Source organism: Loxodonta africana, chromosome 11 (assembly GCF_030014295.1).
Source record: "Loxodonta africana isolate mLoxAfr1 chromosome 11, mLoxAfr1.hap2, whole genome shotgun sequence".
NCBI lineage: Eukaryota > Metazoa > Chordata > Mammalia > Proboscidea > Elephantidae > Loxodonta > Loxodonta africana.
The window spans coordinates 33,703,080-33,729,697 of record NC_087352.1 but is presented as its reverse complement, the minus strand read 5'-3'; the positions used below and the strand labels follow the sequence as shown (position 1 = coordinate 33,729,697).

General features: G+C 36.1%; 1 protein-coding gene across 3 annotated transcripts in view; it reads left to right on the top strand.

Annotated features, from left to right (window-relative positions):
- The window catches only part of ZNF407 (zinc finger protein 407), a 482,381-nt gene that overhangs the window by 283,969 nt on the left and 171,794 nt on the right, over nucleotides 1-26,618 (top strand). For 2 of the 3 annotated variants that reach the window (XR_010323432.1, XM_003406691.4), the window contains exons 5-7: nucleotides 5,894-6,060; nucleotides 9,698-9,781; nucleotides 17,177-17,297. Coding sequence is in view for 2 of the 3 variants with exons in the window: in XM_003406691.4 (XP_003406739.2) it covers nucleotides 5,894-6,060; nucleotides 9,698-9,781; nucleotides 17,177-17,297 (372 nt within the window). In the remaining variant the exon portion in view is untranslated. Of the gene's footprint in view, nucleotides 1-3,056; nucleotides 3,115-5,893; nucleotides 6,061-9,697; nucleotides 9,782-17,176; nucleotides 17,298-26,618 lie in introns of those variants that run through there. The other variant, XM_064294401.1, reaches the window with a different exon arrangement.

Sequence of the window (26,618 nt, the reverse complement as noted above, 5' to 3'; positions counted from 1 at the left end):
ATGTGTTTATATTTATCGTTGTTTAAAATTTTATATAGGTGGTACAATTCTGTACCTAACCCCTTGCAACTTTCTTTTTTAACACAATTATGTTTTTTGAGATCTTTTAATCCATACTAATGTAATAATAACTATTATGATACTTCCATTGTATGATTAAACCCATTATTTTACTTCTCAACTAATGGATAGATTATTTCCCATTTTTACTACTTTAATGTGAGACTGTTTTTTTACATGCCCGTATAGGTGCAGGAATTTATCAATGGTAGATACATAGAAAACTTTTTTTTTGTGGGGGGAGGATAAAAGGTGTGGATAGAGTATAACTTTAAAAATCGTTGCTAAATTTTCTTGAAAGTTGTACTGAATTATCCCAACCCTTGCAATATTTAAAGTATTCACCCTCCCTTACAATTTTTTAGTATTTGCAGACTTTAAATTTTTTGGCAATCATTTTGCTGTTAAATAATTTCTGTAGTTAAATTTGCTTTTCATTAGTAACTAAAAAGGTTTTGCATTATTTCATATATTTATTGACCACTTAGGTTTCCTTTTCTGTAAAGTTGCCCTAATAATCCAAATGCAAACTGGGGTGTGGAGATAGATCCTAAGGGTCATGGTATATTGGTATTAAAAGGGTAACTAAATTTATTAAAATGCACTGGTAAGTCAGAGCCCAAGTTAGGCAGAGGGACAAAAAGAGAGGGAGAAGTACTTGAGAGCGAGAAAATTAGAAATTAAAGGTGGAGAAAGGTACAGAGGAATGTCTGGTTATTTTATTAGATTGCGGTGATGGAATGGGTGTCCATCCACAGGGGTGATAAGAATTGAGAATAATAAAGAGTACAAAGGAGGGGTGAGAGAGGAAGCTTTAGTCAGAAATAGTTGAACAGATTATCAAGTAAACACTGGAATCTTGAAATTTTATAAAGCAATTATTATATTCCAAAATTATTCAGAATTAGGAAGATTAGAAAAGAATATGAAAAATATACCAATGACATCTCTTACTATTTTAAAAAAATGATGTCAATAAAATGTTTTATCAAAATATCTGTATTTTCATATATAAATATGGATATATGTAGTTTTTTTATTAAGTTGCAAAAAATGTAATGAATATTTCACTTATTAGAATAATAATAACAGCTAAAAATATAATTTGAAAAAGATGAATATAAAATCTCTTTTTAGGATACTTAATCTAGTAATATAGAAAGATAACAGTAAGGATGCAACTATTTGGTCAAAATATATAACCTCTGTGTTCTTTAGACTTTCCAAAATAGACAATTGCTCTAACAGTTTCACTGAGGCAGAGATATCTATTATGATAGTGCTATTAATCATATAATTATAATTAAACTCCCTACTAATTCTTTAGCTTAACTTTATATATAAATGCCTAGCAAAACCCAGGTGAGAATTTCTGGTGGTTCTTATATAACTGACAATGAAGATATTTAGCATTTTCTCTTCAAATGTGGGATTGAGTCTTGACTGTAATTATAAGTCATATGATGAGAGCAAGTCAGAGAAGACAGTCCCTGGGCATGTGCTCCACCTCTTGTCTTGTGCCTTCTCCATCCCTTTCCCCACTTGGCTGCTCCCCAGAATTGAACAGGTAGGGTAACAGGTCTAGAGTAATTCGAAGTTTGGGAGAGGAGCTAGCAAAAAGAACAGCACACCTCACCATAAATGAAGACATCTACTCCAGACGTATCAAGTGTACTAGAAATTCACCTATAATTTAATTTAGGAACCATTATTTAATTTAGGAATTCTTATAAATTCACTCTGAGGATTAACTCAGTATAGCACAGTTACCCACAAGAAAAAGGGCTTTATTCCAAAAAGTTATAGCATAAAAGACATCTCAGTCCCTGGAAACCAGGAACTTCATAATTCTTGTTAAGAATTGCTGAAGGAGTGTATATAACATTCTACACTTAAAATAATTTCCCTAGTAGCTCTCAAAGCATTGTGCATTGTCTTCTCATTCCCAGTGTTGCTATTGAGAAGCCTGGTATCATTTTCATTTATTTTGCTTGTGACTTTTTTTTTTCCTTTTGGAACTTTTAAAATCTTCTGTATCTGGTGGAAACTTCTAGTGAAGCCTGAGGAAAGGGAAGGTAGCCAACTACCCATTTTCATTATAAATCTTACAGTACGGCTTGATGTTTTGAACTTCTTAATAAACATAAAGCAGCTACATTATGTGAGTGCTGGAGATGGTACCCATGACTCTTGATTGCCATTTTGGTGTTCTTTGCTAGTCTGCTAACTTGGCATGAAGCTGTTGTATTGGTTGAGCTCATAGATCCCTCTCTGCAGTAAAATTCAGTGCTGTCATTTCTTTGGTCTCTTTCTCACCAAACCGTTTCTGCTTGCTGAGGCCTTGCTCTAATGCTTTGTTTCCTCTTCAGCCCCTCCACCCAGAGGCAACCCTCTGCTCTCCGCTAGTACTTTATTTATGCCTCTGCTGTGGTCTGATTTTTTTTTTTTTAATTTATAAATGTGTAAAACTTAAAAATTAATTTTAAATGTTTAAAATATAAAAGGGGTTGGAAACAAGTATAGAAAACATAGATATTAGCATCTGGGTACGTAAGTCTGGGTTGTAGGCACACTCTTTTACTGTATGCTTGAAAAAGTCACAATTTATAAAATCAACACGAACACTGAGAAAGGAGAGAAGACCACTGATAGGGAGTTAGGAGCCCTGGGCAACTTGAATTGCCACCAGTGCCTATGATGTAAAGATCTGTGATCTGTAATATGGTATATAAGCACATTTGATTCTGAAGCTTGGTGAGATAACGGTAAGGAAGACAACATCTAACCGCTGACCTTCGGTTCATAATTCCGTCCAAAAGCATTCCTAGAACACCACCATGTACCAGGTACTTTTCCTGATCTTAAGGATATCGGGGTGGACAACCTCCCCCTCAATCATAGTATTTTGTATGCTGTGTTATTTGCCCTTTTGGATTTCAGTCTTTCCATGATTGTGTGGATCCTTCCATTGAACTCCTCTAAAACTCCCTTCACAGCATGAAATGACCTCTTGTCACTAGCAAGCTTTTGCAAAACAACCCTCTTTGTAAATTCAGTAAAGTGAGAAGTTTCACATGGAGGACCAGCATGTGTGGAGAAAAGCACTCATTTAATCCGATCCTATTTGTCAATCCCAGGGTGACAGGATGGGCATCTTTATTCAGGTGAGTAGTGGGCAGTTGGGTGTCACAGTTGATGGGCTTTGTGCTTCCCAGCGCTCTGTCTCTTTCCCTGGCATTTCCTTTCACTGAAACGCTCCTTGCTGTTCCCTCGTTTCCAGCTGTCACCCTTCTTCTAACATCAAAATTAAATGCACCTCCAGGAAGTATTCCGTAATCTGCCCCCCAGCTACATTAGTTACTTCTTCCAAACTTAGGATGGCATTCACGGTTTTTTCCCTAGCACTGAAGTTATTTTTATGAATGATATTTCCCCCTTGCAGATTTGCTCACTCAAGAGCAGTCTAACTCTTGTTCATCCTTGATGTCTCACGCCATCTACTATGGTGTTTTGGTGTCCAGGTCTTTCTAAATAGATAAAACACAGGCACGGATGCCGTTGACTTCCAGGGTACATTCAGCTGAATGGAACTGCATGTTTAGCTCAGGTTCTATCCTGGATGCTTCTTCAAAGTGGACTTCTTGAAGGCCCCAAGGAGAGCCAGGGTCCTCAGGTGGATGACAAAGTCCCTCCTAGCTTGTTGTGTGAATACACATATTTCAGAATATTTGAGGACTTAGACTTTGTGTAGTACCAGGAAACATATCACTGAGAAGTAGTTCTTAATCTTTATGAGGGCATTTTGCATTGGTAATCTTTCAGGTTCTTGTCAAAGTACCTGTACCTAAACTTATTCATGTAGCAAATTGTAAAACGTGAGGTTTTCTGAAATTCAAGTAGTGGCCTCAGTTCTTAGTTGTCTGGCTTTTGTCATTTCATGACAGGCACTAAGCTTTCGTTTAACATTTTTATTACATATGAATAATAGAGTGCACATATTGAGGTTCCATAGATGTAATTTTGTTAAATGTACATCATGGTAGATTTAAAAATGAGGGATTTATTTTGTCATTCATAAAGTTGTAATACAGTCTGAAGAAACTATTTGTTAAAAGATAGCATCTACTTAACCCCCTTATTTATTTCTTCTAGGAGAAGGTTAGATCCACAATAAATACATGAAGAAATAAGTAGATAGGGGAATTTATCTTGGAAATAAGATCCCTGTCATGGTTTTGAAATGTTAAATGCATGAAGACTGTCAAGGAGATATACGGACATGATATTTTTTTACAGTGCATTGTGAAGTATTTAACTATATTTGTCATTCTCCAGTACCAGTAAGCAATGATCAAATGATAGAGTAATTTGAAAGTCAGCTTTCTGTAAATGGGTGTAAATACACTACCTCAATACATACATTATGTTATGTATATTATGTTAATTGGCAATTTTAATATTAATGGAGTGCTTTCCATTTTTTTGGCATTTCTTAAATATTTAGCAATTTTTACTTCTATAAATTTTACTTTATAAAATATTCGTAAATAAAATAGAAGAATTTTTATAAAAGGCAGTTTTGTAATTTAATTCCTAAGAATTTGTGAAACTGTTTAAAGTAATCCTCATTTGCCTCAAGATGGAAAAGTCAGGTCTGTGGAGCTTGGGATTCTTTTCGGCACTTACGGGCTAAAGAAATCTGTAAAATAATGATTAAAGAGGCTATGAAAAGTGTATACTCTTTCTGCATCTCCGTGATTATGTCATGATTTAAGACATATTTTTTAATCCTACAATTTCAAGTGCACTAACTTGCTAAAAGTGTAACCCAGTTTATGATAATGAAATTAAGCCCTCCATGCCATATTCTCTTGCTTATATGGCATAGCCACGTCTTAAAGTATTTTAATTTTAAATATTGAGTTTAGTTTGCTTATATTTGCTCATTATCTTGAATTAGCTGGACACTAATTTATTTTATTCATCCCAGGGATTGCTTAAAACTAAATTGTGTTAAAAATAAAAAGTACATTTTAGCCGTGATTTCATGAATGCAAGTGAAAAGGGACAGGGGATCAGCCAGAAACTATTAAAGTTGTATTGTTTATGGTTTGTATGGCCTTTATTCTTAATGGAATCAAAAGATCTCAAACTGTGAATGGTGGGCTGAAATATCTTTTTAATATGAGTCTGGATTTTTTTCGTTTTCGTACAGGAAATAATTAGGTTTTATTCTTCTCAAAGACCCATTGAAAAACACATATAGTCGTCATCTTATTTTTATTCTTATCACAGGAAGCTTCCCTTGGCCATGGTGGCAGCATAGGAGGGCCCCATGTTCAGGACACACCTCCTCCAGGGTGCATGGGGTGGGAGCAGCCATGGGGGCTGCAGAGCTGCTCCTTTGCTGGGCTCCCGCCCTGAGTGCAGTGCCGCGGCAGCGGCCTGGCAGCAAGCCTGGGGATTGTCTGAGTAGTTTAGTATGGATAGCTTTTCATTTAGCCTTTGCTCTGACAACCCCTGCCCTGGATAAGTGGTGTAGGCCTGTACAGGTGAAATCTATTCTCACATTTGCCTCAGGGGTGACTGGACTGTAACAGAATTTTTCAAACCCGTTGGGCCCAACCGCAAAGCAGAGAATAAATGGCTGAAGTGCCAGGCCTCGACAGAAAAATCAATGCCTGGTTATACAGACATGACAGACCAGGTCTGCAATTCTCCCACAAAAGTCTGTGCATTTACCACAGTTCAGGGTTAGAGCAGGCTGCTTCCTGAGTCCAGTGCGGAGCATGTGTATGGTATTTACCCTTTTGTTCTGTTTCCTTCCATGCAGGAAATTTACATGCCACTTATGTGATAGAAGCTTCACAGAGAAGTGGGCCCTCAACAACCACATGAAACTCCACACGGGCGAGAAGCCATTCAAGTGCACCTGGCCCACCTGCCATTACTCCTTCCTCACAGCCTCCGCCATGAAAGACCACTATAGGACCCACACAGGTTGGGAGCTTTACTTCCGGTCCTTGATAGCAGCTCAGATTTAGACAAAGTGGACTGTCATAACACATGCATTAATTGCAGTAGTGATCAATGTCGATGATTTCCTACTTGAAGAGTTTGTTTTAAGATAGTGGTCATTCAGTACTAGCAGATGTGCTATCATTTCATTTTTTTCTCATGAGACTCATGGTAACTTTAAAGTGATACTTTCATGTTGTATGTCTGTGTCTACACGTATTTAAATAAATAAGCTTCATGTTAGATGCTCCTTTATGTTGTATGTGTGCACATATCTGTTTAAATAAAGTAAACTTCAGTTTAAGAAGCTCATTTGCAGATATTAAGTTTTCACAGAGAACTCATTTTGTTACTGATAGACACAGTTCCATAATATTGTAAAACATTACTGAATCTTGGTACCTTTAAAAGAGTTAATCAAATTAATATTTCTCTTAAGAGGAGGATACTGTCAGATCCAGAATTTTTGACAATTAATGCAAAGGAACTAATCTGAATTTAGCAACTAAAAAAATTTTTTTTTAATTATACCTTTTAAAAGTCTAAATTCACAATCATTTTGCATCAAAACATTTTAAACATGTATGGAAGTTAAAGGAGTTGTTAGGAAGAGCAGAACTTAGAGTCTATCTGGGAGAGGCCTGGTACGAGGAGCCCCCAGTTTTGGCCTTCATAAATACAGATCCCATGAATACTGTGTTGTTATATTCTGTGTTGACTTGTTTCTTATTGTCTAGGTACAGTGGCTCAGAACTTCCTTAAAAGCTTAGATATAAACACTCTTCTTATATCACTATAGCAATATTACTGTGAGCCATTTGAAATTTTTGTGGTCTTCTTTCTCTTTACACCTCTCAGAAAGTATTTTGTTTCAGGGAAAGAAAGAATAAATTTTAATCGGCGTTCCCAAATGTTCTTCTGATTGCCGAGCATTCTATATTGTTGTTAGAAATTATAGGCGAAAAGTTCTTCTGAAACAGTTTGTGGGGAGCCCAGGCCTCCTTAGCTCCTTTGACAAGGGTGTTGACGATTTAAGGTCTCCAGCCTGCCCTGAGAGATCACTTATATCGAACAGCAGATGAAAAGCCAGTGCAGATGTAATTTATCGTCGGCGTTTCCTTCTGAAGAATAATTGTGGAGACTTGGCTAGATCAATAATATGGATTTTTGTTGTTAGGTCTTGTAGTCTGCACCATAATGAGAGATAGGGGACAGTGGCTGTTTTCTAATAGAAAATAAAGGATTGGTTTCCGTGTCTTTGTACATTTGAATGCAAAATGGCATGCTTGAAACTAATTCAAATTGTTAAGAAAACGACTGTCTTCCATTCTCTCTCCACTATCATATAGATATGGCATGTTAAATGACTGCGTTTATAGGGAGTGCTGTAGTGCATTGAGTTTTTTCTTGCAAGTTTTTTTCTCAAAAAATACTTATCTATACCCTGTTTGCCAGCTGCCCAACCCTAACTCCCGTACCCCTTTCAAAAAAAAAAAAAAACTGCAAATTGAATTTAGATTGAAAAACAAATCAAGCCACCAAGGCAAGTATGACATACAGTACAGAAGAGACTCATGTCCTGACGTGTTCAGACGTCCAGGTCACTAGTTTATCTACAGTCAGACCACGTGGAAAATGAACGATTTGTCTTTGTGCCTGTGCACTTTGAAAAACAGGTGATTAAAACATACACATACACATGCAGAGAATATAAATCTCACGGGGATTTTCCTGTGGTTGTTAATGTTTTTATTTTATAAGAAAGACGTGGGTCACAAGGAAGTTCATAACAGAGAGAAAGAAGCATACTTTTATTAAATCCAAGAGTAATAGGGATCCTCTCTGCCCATTAGACATACTGCCAGGTGGGTGGTCCAGCCCAGCATTCCCGCGGCCCTACACCTACCACACTCATTTGCAGGGTTGTGTACCAGTACATCCACACCCCGCACCCCTGCCCCCAAAACACTATGGCGGTGGGGAATTTGTAGGTAGCAGTTTTGCTTCAACATGGGTTAACTTCTTGTTAATATTAACGAGCCAAATGCCTTTTGGGATTGGAAAAAAAAAAAAGTCTACTTTTAGTGTTATTTAATTGATAATACAGCTAGTTAGAAAGATTTATATTGAAAATTGATTACATAATTAAATGAGTGATTATAATTAAACTTTATTCTTCACAGCCCATCTACTCTATTCTTTGTTTCTATATTGAAATAAAGATACCAAGGAATAAACTTAACCCCCCAAAAGGAAAGTAAAGATTGGAAAAATATTTTTAAATTCAGTTTTATTTTTTAAATGATGATAATAAACATTTTAACGTACCATTGGGAAATAAGATTAAACATTATTTGGTTAAAACTTTCATCAATATGTGTTAATTTAAATTAGAAAAGCTAGTAATGCTTTTAAATAAAGGGAAGACTTTCTTTGATTACCAAAGTTATTCTGCCCTTCTAGATTTACTATTTTTTTCTTACCTTAAAAAAGCAATTACATTTCCAAAACGCCTCAAGCTAAGTTTCTGTTATGATATACCAAAATGTTTTAGAACACAGCAGGCTGACTCAAGCAAAACCCTTGAAAGACTTGTTGCATTACATGTCTTTATCTAGTAAAGTAGATAAAGGTAGGTACAAATGATTTATTTTATTTCTGGAAAAGCATTTTATAATTTCACTGAATCTCTCCAAGGTTAGCATTTTTATTCTGTTTTGCCCTTGTTCGTGGGCCTTTTGGGATAAAACTGCCTAGCATGCCAGCACTTATTGCCTAAATATGCTACAGTCAAAAGATATATTGCATTTATAAACTGCAGGGCAAAATGTTAGCTCAGATAAAAATACTAACAAATGAACATTTGCACACTCTTAACAAATACTAAGTCTGCCAAATCTGTCTCTAATTGTTTCAGGGGTTTTCATTCAAGAGCTGTCATTAAAGATGAATAATACAAGTTCTTTTGTAATTTCTTTAGCAATCCCTAGACTTCCTTTTTTTAATGCCATGAAAGTTTGAGAAACATAAACAGCATTGAATTGTTATCGGTACTGAGTAATGTGGATTTTATTGTTACTTGGAATCTTCAGCATGTTCAAGGAGACCATTTAATTCATATTATTAAGTAGGAAGTTATTAAAGAAGACCCTGATAGAATCAGGTAAAACCCATTCAGTCCCCTTGAGTTGTTAGAAAATTCAATATGTTTTATTTAAGCGGAATCATATATACTGTATATTAACTATTCCAAGCAATCTTTACTCAGCTCAGAGAGGCCAGATGTATGGGAATTGTAAAAAATCAGGATATGCATAAAAACTGTTCAAGTGCATAAAGCAGCCCCATCTGGAAGACATCTAACAGAAATGAAGTTGTACAAAACCATTCCATTGATAATAAAGCTAATTTTTATGGGTCTGACAAGTATGTAATTATGTTCAGTGGTGCTTTTCAGATTTTATCACAGTCAATAAACCGCAGTGGTAATTTCATTCCCATTTGACATATTTACATGGAAACATTTGATTGGAGGAATTAGTAACCCTGAAAGCCTTGATAGATATGTTTTAATGATCTGTGACCTCCGCAGTCCCTCATCTGTTTATTGTTGCAACAGGCGAGAAGTCGTTCCTGTGTGACCTCTGTGGCTTTGCCGGCGGGACCCGGCACGCTCTCACCAAGCACCGGAGGCAGCACACAGGTCAGTAGAGCTGACTTCACCCTTGGGTGTTTGCTCCTCAGCAAGAGAGTGCCATCTGGGCGGGGACCCAAGCAATGAAATCAGATATCCTGGCACAAATGCTCAGCTTTATCCATGGCTCTTCTCTTCACTTTTGCAAAATTCCTGTACTTGGGGATCTAGGGGACAATTCTATTTGAATATCATAAGATTTAAATGATCTGTTTTTATATATTCAAAAAGTAGGCATATTGCAAATTTTAGGGGTCAGGTGTCTTCAGTAAATTCATGGTAAGTAGCAGGAAAATGAAAGTCTGGCTCCCAAAGCCCACATAAACCAAACCAAAACCAAACCTACTACCATCTAGTTGATTCCAACTCATAGCGACCCTGTAGGACAGAGTAGAACTGCCCTGTAGGGTTTCCAAAGGCTATGTAAATCTTTACAGAAGCGGACTGCCACACCTTTATCCCGAGGAATGGCTGGTGGGTTCAAGCTGCCGACCTTTTAGTTAGCAGCCAAGCACTTCAACCACTGCACCACCTGGGCTCCTACAAAGCCAAGATACATAGTGCTATCTTCTCTGTAGACTTTGCAGGGGGAGGGTCCTGGGTGAAAACTGGGGAGTCTACCCTCTCTCAGGCTCTCTCAGTCTCCTTCCACCCACCTGCTTACCTACTTACCCACCTACTTACATACCTGCCTATTGCCCTACCTTTCCATCTGTCTCTCTTCCTACCTATCTACCCACCCCTCTATCCATCAACCTATCTGCCAGTTTGGACTAATACAGGTAACCTTAAGTCAATGCTGTTCAATTATCTGTGCAGTTTAGAATTGACAGTAACAAAGAAGCTCCATCCAAGGTAGATCTGAGCACTGAGGCATTTTTTCCCCCCTATAAAATTTTTTTTTTTTTATAAAATGTATTCTTGGTGATTGAAACAAAATAACATTCCTTGGTTAGGCATACTAAAGGATGAGATATTTGAAACATTTATCAAATTTTATTATGTGCTTCGTACACTCATAGTAGGCTTTGTAAGTAATCATTTGAATAATTCTAAATTATATGTAGCTGGGAGCCGTGGTGGCGAAGTAGTTGAAGAGCTTGACTGCTAACCAAAAGGTCAGCAGTTCGAATCCACCAGCCACTCCTTGGAAACCATATGGGGGCAGTTCTACTCTGTCCTATAGGGTTGCTGTGAGTTGGAATCAACTTGACAGCAATGAGTTTGGTTTGGTTTTGGCACAGTCCTGGTTTTTGTCTTTTCTCCCTTATAATTATTAATAGCACTAGGTTTTACTCTCAAAAGTGTTCTAGTTTAGGCGATAAGTTATATCTTAATGAAATTTATAACTAAATACTGAACTTCCTTTGAGCAACATGAGAATGGTCAAGTTTGGCAGTCCAACACTAAATTCTGTGAAATATGTTTTTTTATGATAACATTTTGTTTGATTCTTGACATATTATATTTAACAGTTACATATAGAAAGCTATGATGCCCAATATGGTATTTACAGGATCAATGAAAATCTTGATGCGAGATCTTGGTACATCTTAAGTCTATGCGATTCATAGTTCCATATGAGATAAGGGTTATTATTGACTCAAAGAGAAACTCCCAGGGTTTAGTATAACTTTGGAAACATAAACTTAATTTTGAAAATATGAAATTCCATTGTAAGTTTATAGAAACAACCTGCGAATGCATCGGTTTAATCCACGAACTCCAAGATTCAACTCCGAGATGACAAACGAGGTCATCCCTTACCTGTGGTAAACGCATGTGACAAAAGTGTGCCGATGTGGGATTTTTTCACTTAATGCTTTCAGTTAATTGATTCTCACATTGTTCCGTTCATGTGTCATGTGGCTAACCTGGTCACACCTGGCATGGTCACACCATCCTCTCATCAGGGGACACCTGTACCCACGTGGCACTGCTGTCCTGGTCAGGTACCACACTTCTGTCCCACTGCAATGGCAACAGGAATGCTGCGATTACGGGAGTTGACAGGTTATAGATCATGAAGCCTGCACCAAGCAGCACAACTTTGTATTTTATTGTCATTCCAGAGGCTCCTTATTACCTTGCTATTAACTTTATACCATATAGGACAATGTCTCAGAGAAAGAGGTATCTGTCTTTTTGACATTTATCTGCCTCTGTGGCACAAATCAAAGATGATTCTTTAAGACAAAAATCAGTTCCTAAAGACTGTTGGCTTCAACAAAAACAGCTCAGGACAGCTCAGTCTAGGCACTCAGCTTTTGTGCTGGATTTATAATATTTAAGCAACACACAATTTTTTTTCAAGGCTAGACTTAGATGGTGCCTTTGAAGTCTATATTTCTCTGATGTGTTCCTCTGCGACATGGTTTACCTTTTTACTACAGAGTTTCCACGCAAATTACAATCAGCTTGGAAAGGGATAGGTATCAAAAGTGTTCCAAATGGCGTAAATAATTCCCTCCTGCAATACAGACTGTCTCAGGGGCTGACACAAAACATCTTCCATTCTGAGATTTACTTTTATCACCTGTCAGAGACCCTTGATTCAAGGGCAAGGGAGCAAATCCTCTCGTGTTACTGAAAAGTCTTGGCCAGCTTAATAACCACCAGCCAGCCCAAAGGAATGCCAAGTGCTAGCTTCCCTGAGAGGTGTTCCGCCTGTCTGACAGATATTGACATAGAAAGGACACTGTTCTGTGTCCATGACCATCCTGGTATCACTCTTCCATCTTTTTCTTTTCCATCAGTGGGAGCTACAATGCAAAATGTTCCTTAATGGTAATTATGGCCAAGATTATTGTTCCTAAAGGAAAGTAGGAGAAGCAAAACAGTTTGAACAAATACGTAAGGTTATGTCAAGTAAGGAAAAAAAAAATGATGAAAAGACATTTCACTTCTGTTCTGCTTTCTTGAATAAGATGTATACAGGTAACCCTAGTATATGATAGATGATACCATAGATAGCATCGTCCAAGAGTGGTTAGTACTATCATCTAAGCTGTAGATTTACTTATCTTTATGGCTTTATGTGAGAAAGGACCCAGAAGAAGCACTCTTCCCAAGGTACCAAATTATCGGACGGCCCTTCATAGAGGAACTGCCTCTTATTACGCGGTTAACTTAAGTATGTGATGGACAAACTGAAACTCTTGTTTAGAATTTGTAAGAGTTTCTTTCAAATTTCGCAGCCAAGAAGTTGGGTTAATATTTTAACGATATGTTGAGACCGACAAGAAAACTGCTTCTATATTTCTGCAGTGATTTCCCTGAAGGAGTTATCTGAAAATGATAAATAGAAGAGCCCTGAATTACGTCTTAGGACAAAAGTGTAAAACATATAACAATTTCAGTGAGTTACATATTTACCATCGTATACAGATTTGAACAAACCATAGTTTGTACAAAGTGACGTGGTCTTCCCATGTCAAGAGCCCAGACATGCCTCAAGCCTTCCTTTACCTAATAGTTGTAAAGTAATATTTTATGTTGCTTAATATCATTGTAGTACTATATTTTTGCTTGGCAGCCTGTATGTAATTCAATATTTGTTATATTACACAATTTCACCTATAGTTTGGTCAAGATAAATATGAAATGATAATTTATAAAAAAAAATTATAGCTATTAATAATATAATGCTAGTTTAGTGTGAACTTCAAATTATTAGCAATATAAAAAAAAGCAATATAGAGAATATAAAAAGCATTATTCTTTTAAAGTGTTCTTGTGTATAAATTGTGGCCAATAAAAATGCCATAAAAGTTTATCAATGAAATAAACTACATTAAACACTTTTTTTAAAGAGCCTAAGTTACACTGCTGAACCAAGAAAATAAGTGTGGTGATTTTAGATGACTTTTAATTACACCCGTGAATTAGGCCATGGAGTCTGTAATGTTATCCTTCTACCTCCTCCAGATTCCTGTCCAATCCCTGAAAAACAGATAGCTTAAAGATAATTTTTTCAAACTAAATATTGTCTACCCAAGGCTATTAGAGTAAATAAGTTAACAATAACTTATGGTGCCGGAATATTTTTCAAAAAAGTAGATTGACTAGAATGAGGAGATGTCAGAATATATTTGTGAATTTGCATAATGAAAAAAACTTTAAATTGCTTGATCACTTCGATTGTTATACTATGTACAGAATTTGAAAAAGAAATTTATTGAAAGAAGATTTATACTACCTGCCTTGAAGTCTAATTATAAAGCTACACAATCATGACAGTATTATATTGGCAAAATGATAGGCAAGTAGATCAATGAAACAATGTAGAGTCCACAAATAGGCTCACACACATATTTCTCAGTTGTTTTCAACCAAGGTACAATATTTAGGGATAAATATAACAAAGAAATTAAAATTTAAGACATTGGCCACACTAAATGTTGGCAAGGATTTGGACCAGTTGGAACTCTCATATACTACTGATGGGAATTTGAAATGGTAATAAAACCACTTTGGAAAACAGTTTGGTAGTTTCTTACGAAGTTAAATGTAAACCTACCATGTGTCCCTGTCATTCCATTCCTTGTTATTTACTCAAAAGACTTAAACACAAAAGATCATAGTAACTTTATTTGTAATAGCCAAAAGTGAAAATAACTCAAATGTCTTTCAGTGGATGAATGGATAGAAACACTGGTACAATCATATAATGGAATACTACTCAGCAATAAAAATATTCATACCCATAGCAACATGGGTAAATCAAAATATTTATGTTGAGTGAGAGAGGCCAGACAAAAGAAAATACACACTACATGTTTCCATTTATATAAAATTTTAGAAAATGCTAACTAATATATGGTGACAGAAAGCAGTCAGTGGTTGCTTGGGAGTGGAATGAGCAGGAGAGATAAAGGGGGAACAGGGAGATCTTTGGGGTGATGAGTATATTCATTATTAGATTGTGGTGATAGTTTCATCATATGTCAAAACTTATTGTGCACCTGAAGTATGTAAAGTTTTGCGTATGCGAAGTTTATACCTCAATGAAGAGGTTTAAAATGCATTGTACATCCTACTTTATCTGATTAGTCAAGTTAATAAAATAATTAATAATATATGTGTTTTGTATCCAAACCAGTGCTTCACTCTGTGCTTCCGTTTTCCTTGTGAAATGCACTTTGACGTTAGTGTGCAGTTAAATTACTCATCATTGAATTTAACGGACAGTTCAGCCCATACAAGCAAAAAAACGCCTGTGTAAGTTTGCAGGTGTGCTTCCATATGGATGTTTATATGTTGCCATGATATATAATATTCCTTTGTCTAGTTTGAAGAGATTGAGTATTTTCCTTTAGCCTTATGCAGTTTTGATGGTCACGTATTGTCCCTCAAATAAAAGCAAAACATGCAAGCATCGTGAAAGTGATTTTTTGAATAAGTCAAATAGTACAATTGAGTTCTGTGTAACAATTTAAGTGACATGGCCAGAGGTTTAGAAACTGAGAGCCAAGGGTTAATTCAAGCTGACCCTAGAGGAACACTTGGTTGGGGTGTTGTAGACAGGGTTTATCTTAAGGATAGATGGCTAAAGGGGGCAAAAATCTCTTTCAACTCTGCAACTGTTTTACTCTGCTTTGTATATATAATCTTCTCTTTGGGAGAATGAGTCAAATGGAAATATTTCTTGGTAGGATCTGTTACATGATATCTTTATGTCATGTTGACTCTGTGCAAAACCATTAATTATTTTATGTATGCTAGAGGTTTATCTTCTTACTGGTTAGGAGCTCTTGATGAGAACCATTTGTGGGCTACTTTTATCTCCCGAGAGACTTGTTTGCAGTTATCAGTCTTCAGGCAGTTCTGTCATAATAATGATAAAAGCAACCAGTTCTTGAGCACTGCGAAGTGCTTTACACGTTTCTTGTCTGCTTTACTTTTCACAATTACCCGGCATGTTTGGTGGTATTATCCTCTTGATCTTGCTCAAGAGCTCAAGCAGGTAGCAAGTGAAACATGGCAAAACTGGATTGAGACTGAAACCCATCTGTTCATCTGACCGCTACACTGTCCTCCAATGGCAGATGAAATGCCATCACATTAAATGTGTATCATTAGATTACACGTCACCACAGTTATGAGCAAGGCCATGTAAGTCAGACACATTTCTAAATGTTCCAATTTTTAGGCAGATAGAGTTTTGTTCTTAACAAAATTGATTGATGGACGGTAATTTTATACTAAGATGCTTCATCCTTTGTTTTCTGCATGTGATCAGTGTACATATAAAACTATCACAAAAACATGGGAAGTAAAAACAAAACAAGTATAATTATTGAACACCTTTAAAGTCAACCTACCACATACATGATATTTGCCAAGAAAAAAGTCTGTTGAGAAGAATATTATTGTATATTAATTTTTATTGGGGGGGGTGAGTGAGGTTTTCCCCACTTCAGTACTGTCCAATAGAAATATAATGTGAGCTATACATGTAATTTTAAAATTCCTAATAGCTATAGTTAAAAAAGAAACAGGTGAAATTAACTTCAACAATATAGTTAATTTAACTAAATATATTCTGAATATCATTTCAACATGAAATTGATATAAAAATTATTAGTGATATTTTATTCTCTTTTTTTGTACTAAGATTTGAAAATATGGTATGCATTTTACACTTCTTCCATATCTCAATTCAGAGGCTAAATTCTCATCTGAAATACATCCTCTATATTCATATTTGATAAAATTTACACTTAAAAAAGTAGATTCACATTTCAGGGTGTTCCAAACATACTTAAAAGTTTTTCAATAGCTGGATCTAGTATCAGTTTTTAAATTTATTTTTACTCTAATTAAAAGCAGATAACCATGTCTCAAGTGCTCAATAGCTAATATAGCTAGTGGAATTAAAAAAACCCAAACTGAAAAGACTTGATTCTTTGGATGTGTGTGTGAAGGGTAAGGGGTTGTTAAGTGGTACCACTGTATATCCTGATTTTATCTAAACATAGTTAGCCTTAAGTTTTTAATGTTTTACATTGTATATTCATCGTATTTCTCCGTTATGTGTTTTTTCATGATTTTAAACTTACTGAGATTTTCATGATGTCTGTGATGTAGCTTAGTTTGCTAAATGACTGCAGACACAGTTCTAAGACAGAGCTATAATTTAGATTCTTCTTTTTGTGTAAGACTGATTTAACTATATAATGTATACCATGCTTCTATTCCAGTAGAAAAACAGAAATCCATGGTATCTTCTAACTTTTCAGCTCTGAGAATAAATATTCAAATGTCCTTAATTTGTGTAGTCCATTGAACAGTAGCCTTTGAATTTCATGAAAATATATTTTTTTAATTTGTTAATGCCAGGTTTAGCCACTCATTTTCAATTTTTAAAGTTATTCATGTGTAACATTTCTTGATATGTTACAGGAGAAAAGCCTTTCAAATGTGAGGAGTGTAACTTTGCGTCCACCACGCAGTCTCATCTGACCCGGCACAAGCGGGTACACACGGGAGAAAAGCCCTACAGGTGCCCCTGGTGTGACTACAGGTAACAGCGTACTACTGAGCAAGCATCACATGGGTCACCATGATGTGCCAAACAAAGCCCTAGGAAATTCGCTAGCAAAAGCTTATTTTTTTTCCTAATCAACATGAACTATCACAATTTAAGCATCCTCACATTAGGTTGGGCGTTTATTTTAGTGAGCTGTTTTTAAAAACAAAAGTTCTTTACTCTTTATAACCTTAACATTTAGGTCTTGTAATTCTTTGGGACACTTAAATGTCAAGTGAGTCTCTTCCCGTGTTCAAAGTAAAGAACCATCCTAATTAATTAATTAAGTCCGCACCTGTGGCATTTCATCCACTGTGAGTAAAGCCCAGGTCTAGGCCATGAAGAGACAGAAGAAATGTTTCCTGTCTCTCAAGATATCACAGCATAGTAAGCATGGTATACCACTCATAAGTAATTTTAGTACAGGTTTGAATAAACAAAAAAAACCCAAACCCGTTACTGTTGAGTCAACTCCAACTTATAGCAACCCTTTAGGACGCAGTAGAACTGCCACATAGTTTCCAAGGAGCGCCTGGTGTATTCAAACTGCCAACCTTTTGGTTAGCAGCCGTAGCACTTAACCACTACTCTACCAGGGTTTCCACCGTTTGAATAAGTGCATGAAAAAACCAGGGGAGAACATGGAGAAGGACCCCTTTCAGCCAGCAGGAAGTCCTCATTGGGCCAAGGAGGTAGCATTTCAGCTGCAGCTCAAAGGATGGTAGAATTTCAAAGACAGCATGTGTATTCTGAGAGGATGAGGGGGTGATGATGCGAAACAAGATCCTGTCTGTTCACGCCAGGGTGTGGCAGAGTCCAGGATACAGTTAGGGAATTTAGGGCATGGTAAGTAATCCTGCTTGACTGTATGACAAAGAATGTGCAGAGACAGGGTGGGGGGTAGGCTTAGCCCAATTTAGCTGCACCTGGAGCAGGTGAAAGGGACAAGGACCTCCTCTGGCTGTCTGTGGGACACCTCAGCATTGCAGACGGTGAGCTGGTTTCTGCTCTGGGATGGTTAATCTGCTTGACTGTGAAGCCTGAATTGGGCTGTGAGAATCTTCTTTTCCCTGGAGCTGAAGATGGCAGCTGGAGGGGCCTTCTAGAATGATGTCAATATCCAAGATGTTTCTCTAAGGCAGTCCTCTTTTGTTACATATTGGCAGATACACCTGAAACCTGCAACCTGCTTTAAAAATAGAGCTTGGTATTCCTGTGCATGTAGCCTGTGCATTCAGCAAATATATTGCCATAATCTCAATTATTAGCCACATTGTTCCATTAAGTTTTATGTTAAAGGTCATCTAATAGTACAGAGATATTACAGATATATTTCATTCATTAATTATTCATTCATTCAACACTTTATGAGTTCTGTCTTTGCTTAACACTAGATTGGTGTTTCTTTTAAATTTGGTAAAACTGTGGTCCAATTAGAGGTAGGCTCAGAAATGCCAAAGTGCTGCTAATATGAGTTCTTTAAAAAACAAATATTATTGAATGGTTTATTTTTCCTTATTAAAGAGATCATATTGTAGTTGCCTTTCCTGTAAAACACAGCAAAGCAATTAGGAAATCATACAAAGTTCCCGTAATCATCACTCTTAGCTCTTAGGATTATATCCCGTCAGTCTGCACTCTATATGTAAGGTTGTTGTTTCTCAGCAGGGAGTTTTTGTTTTTTTCGGTATATATTTTATTTTTCACACTTAAAAAATTGCAGAAGGGCCCAGGGTAGCACAAACGGTTAAGCACTTAATTATCGACTGAAAGGTTGGCCCTTTGAACCCACCCAGAGGCATCTCAGAAGACAGTCCTGGCAATGTGCTTCTGAAAGTTCACAGCCTTGAAAACCCTACGGTGTAGTTCTACTCTGCACACACGGGCTCGCCATGAGTCAGAATCGACTCCATGGCAACCAACAACAAACAACAACAAAAAATTATAAACACTTCTCCATTTCATTAATCATTATTCTGTAACTTTGGTCTTAAGTTATTATTTCAGACAGGAGCATATACAGAGCCCCACTATAAAATAGATAAAAGTGTTAATCACCACAGATGAGTCCTGGCGGTGCAGCAGTTAAGCACTCAGCTGCTAACCAAAAGCTTGGCGGTTCAAACCCCTGCCCAGCAGCTCTCCTGGAGAAAGATCTGGCCATCTGCTCCCATAGAGATTACAGCCTAGAAAACCCTACAGGGCAGCTCTTCCCTGTCACATGGGATCACTAGGAGTCAGAATCAACTCAGCAGCACCTAACAACAACACCAACACCACAAAGGAGATTTCGTAGTTAAAATCTGTAATATGTACTTGTTATAATACTAGCAAATAGTGTAATCAGGCTCTTTGGACAAGCAGACAGTTTTCAGGTGGGCAAGAGTCAGTGATAATGATTGCCATTGAATTACCTTTAGCTTTGAAATTTAGTATTTCTTTTGTTATAAGGATGCAGCAGTAAGGTATTGTTAGGAACTCAGATGCAAGACAAATCCAGACTCAGCCATCCATTAACTATGTACATGACCTTCGCCAAATTATTTAACCTTTCTAAGCTGCCACTAACTCATTGGTAAAATACGGATAATTAGTGCTCCAACCCTTAGGAGCATTGAGTATTAGATGAGAAACACATTTTGATTCCTTAGCACAGAGTCTGCTGCCTGGTATTTGCCTGATAAATATTAGTTCCATTATCACTGTCATTTCCGGTTAGTCTTTTAGCTTGGGCACTGGTTTTACCTCACTTGGAATCTCAGGATGCTGTTAGGTGAGGTAATACCTTGGAGGTCTTCAGTATGTTAAAATTCTACTTATAATACATGCCCATGTGAATATTGTTGTTGTTGTTTTGTTTTACAGTTTTTCAAGTAGTTAAAGTATATTAAATCCAAAAATCAGGTGTTGAATATTGGCTAAATACTACAGAGTTTGAAAACACCTAGTTTGGAAGCTACCGTTCTGCCGTCTTCTTTCAGTACTTGTATGGCCCCAGTTAGATTGGTGCACAGTAATCAATTCTTTGTTTTTGGACATTTAAGCCATTTTCAGGTTTTTACTCTTTAAAGATTTGTACCTAAATCTTACGCAGATCCATGATTTTTTTTTTTTTTTTTAGAATAAATCCCTAGAATTGACTGGCACAAAGGCTCTGATTTGAGTTTTTCCTCAGAGCAGCGCTGCGCTGTGATCGTCATTCAGTCTTTGTCTGCATAGAAGTATTTCAGAGAGTTTTTCAGATTTCATTGGTTTGAAAGTGTATTATACTTTCTGCTAAGGTTGAGGTTGTATTACTTGTTCCTATTCAAGTTATCTCCCAGAAATAGCATCCCTTTCATTTAGTGAGACGTTTGAGCCAGCTGGATTCCATCCATAGCTTACCTCTGCCAGGCCTTGGGTTAAAAAGGAGGAGACGCTGTCTACGTACACTGTCACTCTCCTCTCAGTTCAAACTCAGGACGTCTGATCCAGGGGTGGCTACCACATTTCCTTTTGTAATGCTTAAAGTCCTTCATAAAAGGATGAACTCATTTAAATCTTTTAAATTATTTTATTATTATTGAAAGTAGATGGTTTGGACACTTTTTGTGCGTAAGACAGATGTATTGTTCTTTGTACATATGGTTAGGTTTGCTTTGCCAGTGAACAAAAAGCAAGTTGACCTTAACCATGAGTACAAAAAATATGCAAATATGTAATACTTCTGGAGATATAGAGTGTGAATGAAATATGGAAATATTACAAATACCTTTGTTTCTGTTGATGAGAAAAAGACTTTAAAATGACCAGGTAAGCAAAGTACAAAGGGGTTGTTTTGTTTGCACAGAATAAGAAGAACAAAATGCCTATCGTATCTACCTCACATAAATATAGAAAATGTCTTCTTTAAGAAGAGAAATATTTCAGTATGGATGATTTCCATAAATTAAAAATATTGTTACAATGACCATATTGTTCCTTAGAAGACGTGGTCATGTTTACCTTATTGATATCTGTCCATTATATTTTATTGCTCAAAATAGTTAAATAACTTCTCCCACTTAAATTTTTATTTGCTTAATGTAGATAGATAAAAATTACTCCTGTGGAGTATTCCTGTCTTTGTCATTATTAGCATTTGTTTGCAGATGTTACTATCCATAGAAGCTGAACTTTTATTTAAATTTCAGTTGAAAGTATATTTCTCTTTTTATAAATTGAACATTAGTGGAGAAATGCTAGTAATGTCAATTATTCATGCAAAATGTGAATATAGATTTGTTCACAAAAGAATTTTATAATTGGTCTTTTGAACCTGGGGCTATTTTTCAAGTTTGCATTATTAACTTCAGCAGTGGCATCTCATTCTATTTAGATGTAAACAGGCATCTCTTTCCTAAGCTTCCACTGTCTAAAATATCCAAAAGTCTAAATCCATTAGAAATCAGTGTATTCCATCATTACTCCAAAGATTTTTCATCATTAATTACTATTTATTATCATTCCAAAGCACAAATTTAGATTCACAGCACACTGTCCTACCATATTTATTTATGCAGCAACTTCTTTAGATTTGTTTCTATATTAAAATGGAAACTAACATTTTTCTTTGTTTTGTATTTTCCTTTGTTATGTGTTGATTGTCACTTCTATACTAACGGGAGAAAGCAATTAAAAAACCTTAACGTGCTATAGATAATACCCTTCCAATAACGTAAAGTCCTTGTTTCTCCATAGAAATAAACAATATCAAACTGCAGTCTGTTCACTGTTACGTCTTTCATGTGAGAGCAGTGAGCTTCACTGAAGTTGGCCACAGTCACTCTTTTTTTTTTTATATGTGATACTTATCTTCCCACCGGCTTCCATTTTTTGCTTACGATTTGTGGGGGAAATACAATAAATGCTCATTAATCATTAAGCCACTGATAAGTCATGAATGGTAACAATATTAAAATATTTAGAATAATCCACTCTTGCACTCCAAATGTCATTTAATAAATGGTAGAAACAAACACCAGGCAAGCTCTGGCTGTTTGGTCTTCTCTTTATCTATCTCTGTTCCTGACCTTGGGATAAATCTGGTGTCCCCAAGACTGTTGCCGGCCAGATTTTTCCTCAGCTGCACACCTATCTCCGCACCTCTAACCATACATAGCCTTCTTTTTAAACACATGTCCTTCATCGGTAAGTGTAGTCATCTGAGCTCACGTTTTATATGTAGCTTTTGTGTTTTTTTTTTTTGTGGAGGGAATATTGATGATGGTCTTCCTCTCCCAGGTCTCATAAAATATAATCGCAAGCCCTAAAAAAAAGTGCTGTTCTTTTTACTTTATTCATTATTTTTATTCCTTGAAACCATAACCCTGAAGTGAAGTGTGATCTCTCATAGAGCTGAGGGCTAAAATCTACAATTCTTGTCTCCTGTTAAAATTCACCCTATGGTTTTGTTATTTGCGGGAAGCAGACTGATTTTTTTCCCTACTTGATGGTGTACTTAGCTCTCAGCCAGTGTACTTCAATCAAATCATTAATACACTTAAAGCCATTTCTGATCTCTACAGAGTTGTTTTTGCTTTTTCTTATTTTTGGCCTGGGGCTATTTGATGTAACATCTTAACCCAGCAATGTACTTACCTTTTGAGATGCTCTCTAATATCTCTTTTATTACTCATCTCAACATTTTGCTTAGTGTATTTCTTATAATCACATCCAGGAGGTTCTTAAGTATATGACTGACATAGGTAGAATTTGCTGTTTGTAACCACCATTAGAAAAACATGTGATATGTGTATCCGAGAAAATTCTCATCAAAATATACTTTTAATTTAGTAGAATTTTGTCTTTGCATATTGCCCCCAGCAGTTTTAGGGTAATTTTAAGATGTAAATGACAAAAAAAATGGTACTTATAATCTTCGTATACTTCACCTCAGCATTAGTATTAATTTCTCCTTAGACACATCTATCTATAAAGTGGCTCAGTTGTGAAATGTTTTTCAACTCTTAGATAATAATCTGGACTTTTATACAATTTTATTAAATAAACATCTGATTTTTTTTTTTATGTGTCCTTAGAAAGGCAGAACCTTCTTGGGTATTGTGGCATGAAGAATTCATTATACAATGGGATTCATTGTTCTTAGCATTTGTTTCTGTAGCATCCTGAGTTAGGGAGGCTAATTCCTCAGGGGATAATTTCCGTTTTGGATGATATCTTCAGAGAGTTTCAATTTTCCTTTGGCTTCCTGTGCAGGTTCACAGGCTGTGCCATGAGAAGCAATGGATAGAACGAACTTGGATTTGGGTTTGCCCCTGAGTAATGACAAGGAGAAAAAAATAAGTATTTGCTCGCGTCATTGCGCATCGTGTATACCAAGAGAACGAAGTGAATATACTCAGCAAAATCAACAGCGCTCGGTTTCTTTTTCTGCAGATTCGAGTTAGTGTTCATTTCTTTGGGGGTAATTTTGAAGTTCTGGAAGAATAAAGACCACAAAAAAATCAAATGAAAAATATTATTGATATTCACTTAGAGCAATTTGATGGATGTCACAAGCATAGACTTTTGAATCAAAATTCTCTGTCATTTAAAATACCAGTCAATTCCATTTTACTGTAGCTTTATCTCAAGTCTCTGTAGCTTCACATGTGACTGTATTGGCTGTTAATTCAGTAACTGGACTAAAGGACAAATGTCCCAGACTGGAAGATTAGCTTGAAAGCCTAGAAGTTCAGTTTCTTTCCAAAGTTTTCATAGGATAATGATGATTTCAAAGCTTTGTTGGAATTGTGCTGAATTTCATCTGGAGGGCTACGGGCGATGCCCTTGAACTGTCTTGCAGCACTGGTCCCTGGCCAGACTGCATGGTACTCCTGGTAGCAGAAGCTCTGTGGCCACCTCCACACAGTTCAGCTGGCCGCAGGTAGATGTCAGTGTCGGGGCTGGTTTGTGAAACCGGGCCTGGTTATTAGCAAGCATAAACATTGCTGAAAAAGATTCCCCTAGTAGGTGTCAAGGTTCTGCTTATGGAGTTGTACTGAATTTCACGTGGAGTAGGTGCACGTGGTAAGTTCACTGAGATTTTCGAGGGGTTCTGCAGCAGAGTAATACCTCCTAAATGTATATCCTCTTAACTGTATCCTTTTTTCAGGTTTTCTGTACTGTGATAGGTAAGCTGCACTACATAATCACTTATTCTTTCCTATTCCCTAATATTTCTACCTTTTTTAGCAGAACTTGAGTTCTTCCTGAATAAAGTATCTTCTACTTTTCTCTGTAAATATTGACTGCCGATTTAATTAGTGGTTTTTTTTCTTTTCAGCTCGGTAGTTCTAATTGTGTTCCTGATCTGGGTTTTATATTTTCTGTAATGTTTACTTCTAAGGTTATTTTCACAAGTAGCATGTTTTATTTATACTTTTCTTTCCTGCTGGACAACACATAAGTGCATAGACCTTAAAAAAAAATTTCAACCTGTGCTAATGTGCTGATAAAGGACCCATTTTTCTGTCAGGCCTTTAGTTAATATTAGGGCCTTTAGTTAATATTAGTACATTTTAATCTAAACAAGCTTGTTTGAGTGAAAAATCTTGTAGACTCTGATAGATTCCGTGGCACCAGAAATCAAGTATTGGTTCAGATGTCTTTAAAAGGAAAAAAAGACCTAAGATACTTCTGTTTGTTTATCTGTACAAATAAGTTGTTTGTTGATGTAGCTGCAATAGGCACTGAGATCACAGATTAATTAGAAGACCCATTCTGAACACAAAGTGACCATACATTCCCTCTGCTGGCTCTTAAAGTAGAATCCAGATAAACATGTTTATTTAACCAACTGTTGTTGAATCCCAAATCCAGTCATTATAAAAGGACCAAAGCTATCTTTGGGGATGGTCTTTCTACAAGGAATTACTATGGACAATCCCTTGGGTGGTAGTTAGATATATCTGTATATATTGTGGTAGAAAGAAAAGGCCTTAGAGATGAAAAAAATAGAAAATAATTTGGGGGCAATAACGTCTTGCATAATAAGTTATTCCTCAGACACTAGAGCTATTATCACACAACAAAACACTTCACGTATGTAACTATCTATATCTACTGTCATCAGAAGCTCTCATAATGCAGCTTATTAGGAGAGCACTGGAGGGCCTAACAACACTCAGCAGAACATTGTGTACATCCTCACAGTGTGTGGTTGGGTTTAACCTCGGAGAGAATAACATAACAAAAACAGAATAAAATGACGTTGATGAAAGTAGTCTGCCTGTTATTTATTGTTAGCCTTGAAAATTCAGGTTAGTTAGCACATCTGATTTCACTGATGTATAAAACTTTGACCAATTACCCTTAGTTCAGTCAGGATGTTAAGATACCAGTTTTTTAGTTTCCTTCCCCATCCTCTGTTTCAGCATATTTTGATACTGCCTCTTCAGGGCCTTAACTGTAAAAGAATCATGAAGGAAACAAAGAAGGAAAGAAAACACTGGAACATTTCAGAAAATGATGATGCAGTAGGTTGTATGGGACAGAGGAAATAAAAGTAGCTACTTGGTGAGCTTAAAAATGTTTCTTAAAGGTGTTTAATAAATTTAGTAAATCTTGAACATTTATATGATTTCTACAAATGAAAATCTAAAATAATGTATCAGCATATCTTCTCATACGTAAAACTTTCTTTAGAAAGTAAGGTGCTACCTTCTATGTGGTATCTATATTATGTATATTTTTATGCATAATCGTATATCGTGTATATTTTTCTTAAGATTAGAAAGATAATATTATGGCTTTTATAAATTTCACAGCAGTATTTTCTTAATTAAGAGAATGAAATACTTATGTAGACTCTGTTCGATATTTCCTGTTTGTGACAAGTATTAGTTTATATTATAACAAAAACTATTTCTGAATTTTTTTTTTTTAAGGAAACTCCATTATGTTGTTCTTTACTCCAGAGCTATAGTGAGCCAGAATTGAGATAAAATGTAATTCATCATTTGATAACGTAATGTGTAACCTGATACTTTTCCCTACAGGAAATTTTAACCTAATATTAATCTTTCCTTTTACCCATTTACATTTTATTCTCTTACTCTTAATTGTCTTGGCTTGGATCTTGCTAAACAATCCAAGTCCCTCATTTCACATCTTTTATATCAATTGCTTTTAATCACTGTTTGGAAATCTCCCATGTGTAGATTTTGAATATATGTTCCTTAACTTAGGTCCTTCCTTTCCTGAATACAGTTTGTTCCTTTATCTTAAACTACAGCTTTTAGCAAATATTATATGAAGTGTCATAACACAAATAAAAATTTTTCCATTGTAAGA